The following is a 13,547-nucleotide window of genomic DNA, read 5'->3' on the forward strand; positions in this document are numbered from 1 at the left end:
CTTCTCCATTCTTCTATAGATTGAATAGAACTCTGACATTGACCATGTCACTTTAAGCGGATTGGTCGACGCGACGTGAGATCAGTGTACCAATAGATGCCTTCAAAAAGTAGCTGTATAGCGCACAGCATCTAGCTATAAATGTCTAAACTTACCTAAAAATAAAACCAAGTTTATAGTTAATAGAATTTCACAATAAAATAGGAAAACATTTTAAACTTCAGTGTGTTAACTTAAACCATCAGTAATATTCTTCCTGATATTCTGAAATCGAACACGTTTATCATTTACACTTAACAATAGTTTTGAATCATAATTGACGAGAAGTACTACTCAGTAAAATTCCTTAAATTATTTTCGTCGCTTCCAATTGGCTATATTTTGGTAGGATTATTGATTTATCACACCAGTAAAGTACAGAGCTCAATTCAAAAACGGATTCGAAATAAATCATAAGCGCATTGGAACTAACATTGGACAGACGAAAGTTTCCGGATCCACGAGTGGTGCGAAGGTGCGAATGATACAAGTAAGATAAGTCTGTGGTGTGTCGATATCAATACTCTTCTAAGTACATGATTACAAAAATAGGAAGCATTTTTTCAATTCATTTTTTTTCTAAAAGAATTATTTAATTGAAAAATAAAACGAGATTCAACTTCTGCAAAGACCAAACGGCTGAAGATTGGCAATTTAGTGGTGAAGAATTGGCCAAAATTATAGCCAACATTTAAACCACATTTTTAGTAGCTGAACAGTGTATGAAACTCGCTTGATTTAACCATAAAATAACTAAATTTGCAACACTGGTGTGAAACAAGCGTTGAAGGGCAAACATCAATTCAACTGCTGTACACAGTAGTTGTCTTAGTTCCACAAGAAGTGTGGTTTCATCTATTAGCAGCATGACATGTAATAAATAAGAGTGGATTACCATGTTCCATTGTCTCCTTTCTCTTTGTACGCAATTAGAAGATATCTTGCGATAAAAGTGACCTTTTAATACAAATTTCTGTGTTTAATTCATTTGAAAAATATACTTTATTTAATGCAATTATTCTTCCGTGTTTTGTTTTTCGGATAAACAATTAATTGCATATTGTTTTATGTATTTGCTGATAATTAGAAAGAATTTTCAGTTTGAATACACATATAATATAATAATAATAAAAAAAGTTGCGTCAACGGGTATACAGGAAGCTTGAGGTCAACTTGAAAAGTGAAAAAAAAACTTTCCATTGTATTCTATTGTTTGATATCAAAATCATACAGATAAAAAAAAGAAAATCATTGTCCAAATTACGTAATATTCAGCTCCTACAAAAAGGGAAAGGATGTTAATTAGACGTACTTAAAAATAGCTAAACTTACTTTACTTAATTGACGTCATTATACTGACCAATAAATGTTTTAGTAGATATTTATTTTAAAAATCATCAGCTACAATAGCAACCTTATACTTTAATTTCAATTGTAATCTCAGTTATAGTCATTGTCATCATATTAAATGTGCATTTTGTGTTCGCATCTGGAGTTGTTGCTATAGCAGATTTACTTTCGTGTAGTAAGCACTAGTTGCCTGGAATAATGGTATTCGGTCCTTTAATTTGGGCTATTCCTACGGCAGTTTGTGTGTTTGTAGCAGGTAAGTTATGCAATATATATATAAATGAGAGAAGGGCACATTGCTATAATCTTCATAAAATCGTGGATTCTGCTGTTTGTGTCTTACAATAATATTATTCCATCTCTAGACCACTTTATTACGTATAAACTTCACTCTACTATGGTATCTTCCCAGTTCGACTAATTCTCATTTCAACTAGTATTATACTTTATTAGTTGTTATTCACCGATAAAAATCACACCCATAACTTTAGGCGAAATGCGAATTCGCATTTGGACCAATTCTTATTCCGCCCATCGGCCTTATCAGGAGAATATATTCCCTATACAGAAGGTGTGACAATGTTTCAAACTAGCACTGAAATTTGAAACCACAACTCCATCCAGTGGAATGTTCAATTCAGAGAGTCATGTCATAACATTTCTCAGCTAGCTACAATATGTTGAAAACTCATGGTACTGTTTATTTCTTAATGTTTTTGTTTATCTTCTAAAACACTTTTTTCCAAATTTTAACTTGCCTTTTCTGAAACTCACTTAACCCCATTAAGGGAATTTGGGGAGAACGAAACAAATGTTAGTCTAACAGTGTCATGTTCGGGCTATACAGTGAATGCATTAAAATTTCCCAGCCAAAATCTTTCAATTTCTGGCGGGTGATTAAAAGTGTATGCGCCTGACGCTGTCGCTGTCCACGTGGTATACGACATTGTTTCTGTTAATCAGTTTCGGCCGTACCTTTTGGATTGCTACATGTACACATATTAGTAGTTGACAGTCAGGCCCGAGTCTATCGTTCTGCCCTAACCATGTTGGCATTCCTGGTAATGAGCAGGCGGATTCTGTGGCAAAAGATGTAGCTCTTCTTGATGTAGTACTCTTGACTCCCCTCCTTGGCAGTGATCTTTATTCGGTGTTCAAGTCTCGTCTTTTACAGCAACGGGAGTCGGAATGGGATCTCGTACATGCCGATAAATGATATACCATTAAACCAAGCTTAGGACTCTGGACCTCTAGTTCCCGCCAGTGTCGTCGAGAAGAAATAATTTTAGCTCGTCTGCATATTGGACAGTCATTTGACGCATGCATATCTTTTACGTGGAATTGCAGCTCCAGAATATATTTTTGTGGAGACCTTTTATCTTCTCGTCGATCGCCCTGTTCTGACTCGGCATCGACAACATTACAACCTTCCAATAGACCTGGACTTGCTCCTTGGGGATGACACTCGTTTCCTTTCTGGACTGCTGCAGTTTTTAAGAGATATTCAGGTTTTACATGCAATTTAATTTTAGCTTGTGTGTGTGGATGTTTTTTCCATGTATTTTAATTAACTTATTCCTAGTTTTATTATTGTTGATTTTGTCTGGAATGTTTTCATGATTAAGTTATGTCTCCGCAAGGGTGCAAAAAGACCTAGCTGTCGACGCACCCAATAACCCCCTTCCTCTACAGGGTTTTCATAAAGTATGGACGGATTTAATTCGCTTATAATTTACATAAAAATGCTCATATTGAAATCAAATAAAGTGCAAACGGTAGCGGAAGGATTAAATTTTTACCTGTAATCTGCACCAGCTCAGTTCATTCACCGCCACACCTCCAACTGGGCGCCATTCCCAATCCACCGGTTAGGGAATTTCTCCTCAAGGAACTGTCTCACCTTGATTGCATAGTGAGGGGGTGCCCCGTCCTGTTGGAACACGATGTCGTTCTGGATTCCACGTGCCTCCAGTTCCGGAATGAGGTATTTCTGCAACATATCCAGCTACGAATCTCCATTCACGGTCTCCTCTTCAAAAAAGGACGGTCCAATCAGATGATCATAGGACACACAGCGCACCAAACGTTCACTTTAGGACTATCTCTCTCAGAGTTGCCGCTTATCTAACAGTATTGCCAACTAAAAATTTAATCCTTCCGCTACAGTTTGCACTTTATTTGATTTCATTATGAGCATTTTTATGAAAATTATAAGCAAATTAAATCCGTCCAGACTTTATGAAAACCCTGTACTTTACTCTACTCTCTATCATTCTGCCCGGCAGCAATAGCTTGTAATGAACAACCCCTTTTTAATCCCATCAACCACACAGTATAACGTTCCTTGTGGGTTTTGCCACGAATTGTGAAGTTTCTCCTCACTTCGAGCACATTCTTTCCCCACATAGTTTTCATAGGCTACCCCCTTTCCATCACTCGTGATTACTGGTGTACAGGCCTGAAAAAAACGGAAATTTTGGGTAAAAAAGCCAGTTTTTTACCGTTTATTTCCCGATCTTGAAAAAAAAACGAAAAAATTGGGAAAATTTAAAATTTTCGAATATTTTACTACATTATGCTTTTAAAATGAAATCTATTTTATATTTACTATTTTACAGATAAGATCATTTAGTAGTTAGGTTTCTTGTATTAGAATAGGGAAAATTTGTGGCAACAAATATATGTGCACCACTCTTTTAAAGTTAGCACCGTGATAGAATGGAGTTATGGTCGCAAAAGATAATCCTAAAATATACTCCTAATTAGGTTAATTAATATAGACGCATTTAAATTACATTAAGCAATCTTATGAAGTTCCCGCTTTATGGCAGGGACGTGTTAAAATAACGGGGCCAGAATAGTTTTAGTTAATATGCTAAAATCAAATATATATTTTATGGAGATACGTATCTTCCTTGTGCTCTGTAAAATTTCCGGAAATTTTGAACCCATCAGAAAAAATATTTTGTTCGGAAATATTGGTGAAAACCGGAAAATATAAGTTAAAAATTGTTTCTTCCCCTATGCTAATTTTATTTGCTCTAATGTGTCTGCAGCATATATACAATGTATTTCCCTAGCAGGAAAAATACTTAAAGCAACAGGTTTTAATTTTACTTTTTAGTTTTCTGATTTCTGGTAAAAATCCTTATTTATTATTTGTGTATTTTTCGAAAAACCCTAAAAAGAAAACAGAGAATCTTATTTACACATACACATACACCGCACAAGTGCGTAAATTTGAGCAGCGAGAAATACATTAAAGAATTTAACATGTGAAACTTCAGTTCATTGTTATTAAAATCTAGCAGAATACCAGTTCTTCGCACGGGGAGAATGGCTTCATTTTGGACACAGATAAAGGCACCAAAACTATCACCAATGAACTTACGGACCCCAAGAAATATAAATTCGACACTAGTATCGGTCATTTTCAATATGAGTATTAATGAGGGCTGAATTTTTATTTAAACGGCATCGGAAATGTCACTGTTCATCTCAGCGAGCCTGAAAACTATGGATTTGACACCTTCAATTTTTTTTCGGGTCGGACATTTTGAATGAAGAAATTTTGCTCCAGAGTCCCCCGAAGGGTCACAGGCAGAGTCAAACTCACAATTTTCAAATGAATGGTAAGGGGGTCAAGTAGTATATATATCGTTCGAAAGGTATTGTGAAAAGAAACAAGCTGCAACAAGTCCCGAGTTTGTATGTACTTCCTTGAAAATGGTGGTCACAGGATCTTTCATGACAATTGTGTTGACATTTTCACTGACTACCATTTTGTATAGGGTGAGGTAGAGACTCGGGACTTACTTCATCTTGTTTCTTTTCACAATATTTTTCCAATGATATATTACTTCACTCCTCTTACAATTTGAAGCTCTTGGTTGGACCCTGTGGGACCCTGCGACAAAACTTTTTCATTCAAAATATATGCCTCTGATGGACTGTATCACACAAACGCTAGTTCGTTCTTTAATAATTCGGTTTAATAATATTATTAATATTTCTTACAATTCCCGAGTTAAAATAAAATGCACATTGAACACTACAATGATGCAGCTATAGGCTACGCGCTCACTCACACACTGCTGCTATACACAGTTTCAACAAGCACCTACCCTTGCTTCTTCTTCTTCTACAGCTAACAAGTTACATTGAACAAACATCTTTAAACAAAACTAAACAATTTAAATAAACAAGTTAGGACTGAACATAGCCCCCACCCTTGAACGATCTAGTTCAAGATACACACAAAAGATGAATTAGTAATATTTGAAAGAACAGTAAAAATTGAAACAATATGTAAATGGAAAAGTTCTGTTACTGTAAGTGGACCTGTGTGCTTGTTTCCTTGCGACACATGACAATTATTAATAAAGCGCTTACAATATGCAACAATTCGCTCAAGTTTCACCAACGATGAACAATTGTCAATAATGGAGGTATCAACATGAACATGCATACAAACTATGTGTTTTCTTTCCTCTTGGTTGACTAACTTTGAATCCACTGTATATTCATTACACTCTGGGAGAATGAGGTTTTTGAGCCACTCTGGGCCTGAGAACCATAAGTGATGTGCAAGTAAAGCAGAAGGTAATAAACCTCGAGAACCACAGTCTGCTGGATTATTCTTTGAGTCCACCTTGAGCCATTTCACTGATGGCAAAAGAGTTTGAATCTTTTCTACACGATTCGCGACAAACACTTTCCATCTGCTTGAATCCGAATTCAGCCACGATAACACAACAGTAGAGTCAGAATAGGCAATTACATCATGCACTTCCAAACATAATGAATTTAATATGAGATTCATCATTTTAGTTAATAGCAAGGCACCACAGAGCTCTAATCGGGGCAAGGACACTTGTTTGATTGGAGCAACCTTCGTTTTTCCCATAACAATGTTCACACTCACTTGGCCGTCTTGAGATACAGACCTCATATACACCACTCCACAATAGGCTTTTTCGGAAGAATCACAGAATCCTATTAACTCTCTTCTCGTAGCTTGAGTGATAGTGATACACCTGTTGATTTTGATGTTTTTCAATAAAGAAAGCTCTGAGTAGTAATTCCTCCATTTCCTCAAAATCCATTCAGGAACTGGACTATCCCATTCTAAATTTAATTTCCAAATTTCTTGCAATAATATTTTTGCAATAATAGTAGTTGGAGAAATCAAACCTAATGGATCGAACACCTTTGCACTTTCTGATAAAATATTACGCTTAGTTACAACTGACTTAACTGACAAAAGATTGACATTATATGAAAATACATCATTTGATGGATACCACAGAATTCCTAATGTTTTCACTGAATTACTACTATCAAAGTCTAAACTACTCGTCGCTTGTTTCAAATGGGAGGGTACGGAGTCCAAAACGTTGGGACTGTTGGATGCCCATTTTCTCAGTTCAAAACCTCTTTTCTGCAATAATGCACTGAGTTGTTCTTGTAACTGAATTGCTTCACTAACTGAGTTGGCACCACTGATCAAGTCAACAAAAAAGTCTTGCATCACTACAGCCGCTGCGATAGGAAATGATTCTTCTTCATATTTCGCTAATTGCTGCAAACTTGTCACAGCTAAATATGGTGCTGAAGCTGTACCATAAGTTACCGTCACAAGCCTGTAATCTTTGATCGGAAGATTAGGTTTTTCACGCCACACAATTCGCTGGAAGTCTGTATGTTCTGGTTGGATTCTCACCTGTCTATACATTTTCTCAATATCAGCAGTTAATGCCACATTATATTGTCTAAAACGCACAATTAATGGAATTAAGTCACACTGCAACCTAGGTCCGACAAGTAACTTATCATTCAATGACACATTAGATGAAGTTTTACAACTACCATCAAAAACTACTCTCAGTTTTGTTGTAGAACTGGAATCTTTCAATACTGCGTGATGAGGTAAATAACACACTTCACTATTTGGTTTCAGTATTTCACTTTCTGGAATAATCTCCATATGCCCAAGTACCTCATACTCGTGCATAAAATCTACATATAATTGACGCATTTTAGGCCTCTTCTTCAAACGACTTTCTACTTGCTTAAGGCGTTTAATTGCCACTTCACGTGACTCACCAAGTCTTGCACTGTTGTCGCGAAATGGTAACTGCACATGGAACCTACCTGTCTCATCTCTTTGATGGGTCTTCTCGAAATAAATTTCACACTGCTTTTCTTCTGACGACATTATATTTTGTGTAGGAATATCTTCCAATTCCCAAAATTGTTGCAAAATTCTTTCACTGTTGCACTGGATATGATATGTTGACGCTGTGAATTCTTTACGTCGCATTTCGTAGTCGCCAATAGAACCAAACAACACCCATCCTAATTTGGTATTCACTGCTACGGGAGAACCATTAACACCACTACACACACCCGCCAATAGCAATTGAGGGTAAATATCTGCACCCAATAACAGATCAATTCTGTCAGGAACATTAAAATTCGGATCTGCTAATGTTAACTTGTTAACATGCGACCACTGCTTGCTTTTATGAATATACCGTTTTGGTAACATACCTGTTACCTTTGGCAACACTAACGCTTCTACAGAAAATTCTGATTTAACATCATAACTTGATGTAAACACAATATTAACAACACCTTTTGCCCGAGCAACATTACTGGAACTCAGTCCCGAAACATGTACATAAACCGGTTGTTTTTGTAAACCGAGTCGTTGTATGCAGTTTTCTGACACGAAGCTTTTTTCACTGGCTGAATCTAACAAGGCTCTCACAGGTTGTAAATTACCATATGAATCCTTCACCATCACTACTGCAGTTTGTAATAACACTGCATGTTGCACATTAGTTTCACTTAAAAAATGAGTCCCCACTGAAACACCTGAGTTCTGTTTATTTGGAAAATGAAGTAAAGTATGATGACGTTTGCCACACTCACGACACGATGCTGATTTGCAACTGGACAGTTTATGATTAGATTGTAAGCAATTAAAGCATAATGCTTTGTTTTTCACTAAAGAATGACGTTCGTCAACTGACAGCGAAAGAAAGTCATCACATTTATGCAAAGGATGATTTTTGCTTTTGCACTGGCAACACGAAAATTGAGCTGAAGTATGGTGCGCTATTGTTGATTTTTTATTACTCTTGTTTGGCTCACTGAGTGGGGTTGATTTTGCATTGGAAGTGCTACTTGCTAATGCGCGACACCTATGATCTATGAATTTCACCAATCGGTCAAATGTTGGTAGTTCACTGTCTGACAATGAAAGTTCCCACTGTCTTTTTGTTTCACTGTCTAGCTTCTCTGTTATATGAAATATAAGCAAAGGATCCCATTCGTTTACTTTTATGTCCAACACTGATAACGATCGCACACACTCAACACTTGTATCCAACAACCGACGCAACGCGCCAGCTGATTCTTGCTGCACTTGACCTTGACTTACAAACCGCCGCAAGATAGACGTGACTAATTCTCGTTTATTTTGATACCTTAAATTTAACAGGTCCCAAGCTTCTTTATAGTTATCGTCAGTTATTTGTATAGATTGAATAAGTGTTGCTGCTTCACCTTGCAGACTAGTTTTTAAGTACTGAAGTTTTTGTGCACCCGTCAATTTTTCATTATTATGCACTGCTGCGATGAACAAATCACGAAACGAAAGCCAATCATTTAAGTTCCCGCTAAAGCATGGCAACTGCAATTTTGGAAGTCGAATTTCTGTTTTGTTTTTTTGACTATTCACAACACTAGAAGAAGTGTGAGATAATTTGTCCTGCACTTCCACTAATTTCACGTTAAGCTTTGTAAGTCTATCTTCAATAGCAGCAAGCTCTTCTTCTTGCACCAAATAAATTTCTTCTTCGGCACACAAGTTACTGGCTAGAAACAAAAGCTCATTTGTTTCACGTGACAGTTCACTCACTTTGTTTTTGTAGACTTAAACTACACTAATATCTTCCTGTTCTGTGATATTGTTTATGCAGTTTTCAGCACGAGTGACCTTTCCTTTTAAAACTCGCTTTCGGGAATTGTAAGCTTCCATTGTCGCCCACACAGTTTTTTCTTTCTTGTTAACACACGAGTCTTAGCACGTAGGTCACATAAAACACATAAACACGTATTAACATCTGGGTAGGAGGACCAAATCTTTATGATGGACTGTATCACACAAACGCTAGTTCGTTCTTTAATAATTCGGTTTAATAATATTATTAATATTTCTTACAATTCCCGAGTTAAAATAAAATGCACATTGAACACTACAATGATGCAGCTATAGGCTACGCGCTCACTCACACACTGCTGCTATACACAGTTTCAACAAGCACCTACCCTTGCTTCTTCTTCTTCTACAGCTAACAAGTTACATTGAACAAACATCTTTAAACAAAACTAAACAATTTAAATAAACAAGTTAGGACTGAACAGCCTCTAAAAATAATTGGATACATATTCTCCGATTTTCCTTCCACCCAACCGTTGCCACAAAAATGACCTGCACCAGACTTTATAGACACCCTGTAGTTCTGGCACGTGTTCTAATTTGCCCTGCTCTTGCCGACGTTTACACCATTTGGCACAAAAACGGACATCATTGTTTGCTTCCGGAGTGTTAACATTACACATGTTTCCTTTTATGTGCGTATTCACCCGTTCGAGCCCCAATACTTTCCATACGAGTATAGCAATTCAAAAGTTTAAAAAAAAAAAAAATAAAAAGGAAACTTGATTACATAAAACATGGAATTAATTAAGTTCACGATTTAACTATTTTGACATTGAGCGAAGCATTCGTGCGGGTTATTGAGTTGTTACTTAGTTAACAATAGCAGAAATAAAGCAAAAATTCAACGAAAGAAGTTTTTTGAGGATAACAAATGCCGCCAGACCCCAGAACATATCGCCAATGAATTAACCGTTCTTTAAAATAAAAAAAAAAAAAAAAAATACAAACGAATATACAAACTATGAAAGCAAATATCATACCTTGAACAAGCAAAGTGGACTCTGAAAGCCACGAAACACAACAGATCCTGAGAAAGTAAAGAAAGCAATTTTGCTTACCAGGGGAACGGGTTTAATCATCTGCTTATGTTTGCTTAACTAGGGAACAGTGTTGCCACAGTCCTAGCCCTGGAGTGGGCTGAAAAATAGTACCAAATTGAAACAAAAAGGGCTGAATTCATTGTGTTATACCAGTTGTAATACATGGCTCTAAAAGAGTAAACTTCTAGAATACTCCTCCCCTCTACCAAAAGTCTAAATAAAGAAAGTGCTCTTTTTAAAAATTACTTTAAAAAAAACATCCAAATAGGAGGATCCCGAACAATCATGGAAGTATACGAAGCTTTTCTCATACGTAGGAAGTATAACAGAGGCCGCAAGTTAAAAGGGAAAACAGTTATCATCTTCGGCATGTATTGTAATGGGGCGTTTACACTTGGTCGATTCAGTCGCACGACTAAATCGATTTAGTCGCACGACTAAATCGACTCGCTGCATTTGCCACTAAATCGAAGCAACTAGGCCGAATCAGATCGATGGATGTGTTCAATTATTTCAACCACAGAAAATAAAACGTTTTTTAATTCAGTTGCCAGTCGATTAGTCGCTTTCGATCAACAAGCGATTAAGTTGAATTCCCGTTTACACGGTCGATTAAGTTGAAAGTGACGTCAATTCAACTGAATCGAACGCAAATCGACTAAGTGTAAACGCCCCATAAGGAAACCAAACGCGCCTCTATTTCAAAGTCACCAATAAACCTAAACGGTATTATGGCTATATATGAAAAAATACATAAAACGAGGAACAGATCAATCAACTCAGAGTTCGCGTGTAAACAGTACGTTATAATAAAATATTAAAATATAAATTATAATTATCAGGGTGCGCCCATCTAGCGTCATTTGTTTCCCGGTATAGTTTAATTACGAATTTTCCACACAAAGTTCATGGCGTTATGCGATGCGACGTCACAGAATAGATGTTCAACATCATTTTTTAAAGAGTCCAACACACAGTATGAGTAACGTGAGGTGTAGGGAAAATCTTACTGACACTTTTGAACATGTGTATTTGTATTTGTTAAATAGTGCTGAATTGGGCAGAATTGTACCAACGTTTTCACAAAAGGGGGTGAAAATGCCAGCGTGGTACCAACGGGCTGATGAATAAGAAAAAGGGCTGAATTTAGTACAATTGTACTAAGTGTGGCAACAGTGCTATGGAATAAAAGGTCTACTAAAATGACTAAAAATGCCATTACGTAATACTTGAACAACTCTTATCTAATGAAAGAAGGTAAATTAGTTTATAACACTTCATTTTAAGCATTTCAAAGATTCTCGTCAATTTAATAGCGTCCCGGATTTTCGTTTTTGAAATATGACAACTCTATACATATCGGCCTTGCTCGAATGTTGTCATTCTGTGTTAATTGAAATTTCCAGCACGAAAATGCCCGAATCTTTTTTTTCCCTTTTTATTTGTAATTTATCTTGCCCATAAACAGCACAAATTTCCTTACAGGACTGTGCAGCATTTGTGTCATTATGGAAATGAAATTGTAAAATGTAGTACAGTTTCACATAAAGTTCGCTCGTTTTCACAGTACAATACTTTACGTGTGATTATAAAAATCCCACCACTTTTTGGACATTTATTAGCTTCAACACTCAGCATACAATTGGCGTTAGGCATCTGCTGCGAATCATACATACTGTATACCCTATTTGAACACTAAGGCCATTCCGTACGCAGAGGGCTCAATACTTTTTGACTACCTAATATTTTTCTTTCTTTTTTAGTAAGTGGCCATGTAATGCTCACACTTAATGATGTTGAATAGTAGCGATCTTTAAATGGCAAATGATTTATATGCGAACTATTTTCTTTTTCCTTTGACATAAACTAAAATTTTAGTAGTTTTACTTTCCATACTTCGTGAAAATTAAATTTTGTTCCTTATGATTGCAATAAATAATAATAAAATTAATTTTAAGTAATTTTAAATCTATACAAATTTACAAGTACATGCATCCATCGTTTTAACTAATAAAAAAGGGAGGAAATAGCTGCACCATGTTGCCTTTTCCTCCGCTGGACTGAGGTGATGCACTGGGTGCCCCTCGTAAGATTGAGACTTTGAAGTTTTTATTTAATGTTAGGTACGTGATTTGTTCCTCCTATAATCCATTATAATCAGCGGGTCTTATGTTTGATGCTTTATGAGTGAAGTACAGGGTGTTTCAAAATAAATATCGGGGTTTCAAGACTTTGTTGTATTTATTTCATTTAACGTACAATTATAAATAATGCATCAAATAAAAGAGCAACTGAAACATTGTCAAGGGATCTTGAAAATTCATTTTATTAATTTAAAACATTGTTCATTTTAATTTTAAATTGTAATAATTCTCAAAGATTATTTGTTTTGGTTATGGTGTGTGTGATGTCTGAAAACAGTCTGCGAATGTAAATCATGTAAATTGTCTATGTGATTGTAAGCATTTTTTGTGATTTCATGTTTAACAAGAACACTTTGCATCGGACAACGTTATGTAAGTTGTGTAAATGCAGAGTGCTGACATGACGCTCCATTTTAAGAGGAATTGGTTAGCGCAAATTTCTTCAGAGAAATCTCATATGTACGTGTATGATTTTAACCCGACTTTTGAAAGCCATCTGCTGTAATGCAAGCATCTTTGGTTGTATAAATAATCCAGTCTTTTTGGTTAAGAGTCAATGAGGAGTGAGAAGTTAAGAGTTAGAAGAGACAACAGAGATAACCGTAATAAGCCAACAAATAGCATTATGGAGTGAGATATATGAACTCCAAGAAATGCTTAACAATTGTGTCGTCGACAATTAGTAAACTGAATTTAGTGCTGAAATACTCCAAAGACTGCAAGACAGAGTGGATCTTTCGTGAATTGGAGGTCAAATTCATCAAGTTGCAGGTATGAACCAGTTAACCTTTTTCCTACTTATACATTGAGAATTGATCACACACTCAAATTTACATAACTTAGATTTAGCTACACAAACACACACTTTACACACTAAATTTTAAACAGAATACATGTCATCTCTTGCGACAAGTCTCTTTTATTTACCTCTACGGTTCTGTTTTGCCGTCTCAAAACAGTGGT

General features: G+C 36.1%; 1 protein-coding gene across 1 annotated transcript in view; it reads left to right on the forward strand.

Moving 5' to 3' along the window:
* Positions 1-1,452: 1,452 nt before the first annotated feature.
* The window catches only part of LOC145663614 (putative N-acetylated-alpha-linked acidic dipeptidase), a 111,811-nt gene continuing 99,716 nt past the window's right edge, over positions 1,453-13,547 (forward strand). Inside the window, exon 1 of the mRNA XM_081729723.1 lies at positions 1,453-1,645. Within this exon, the coding sequence (XP_081585849.1) occupies positions 1,588-1,645 (58 nt within the window). The 5' untranslated portion in view covers positions 1,453-1,587. The remainder of the gene's footprint in view (positions 1,646-13,547) is intronic.

This window comes from Thermobia domestica, chromosome 11 (genome assembly GCF_964235325.1).
Source record: "Thermobia domestica chromosome 11, izTheDome1.hap1.1, whole genome shotgun sequence".
Taxonomy (NCBI): Eukaryota; Metazoa; Arthropoda; class Insecta; order Zygentoma; family Lepismatidae; genus Thermobia; species Thermobia domestica.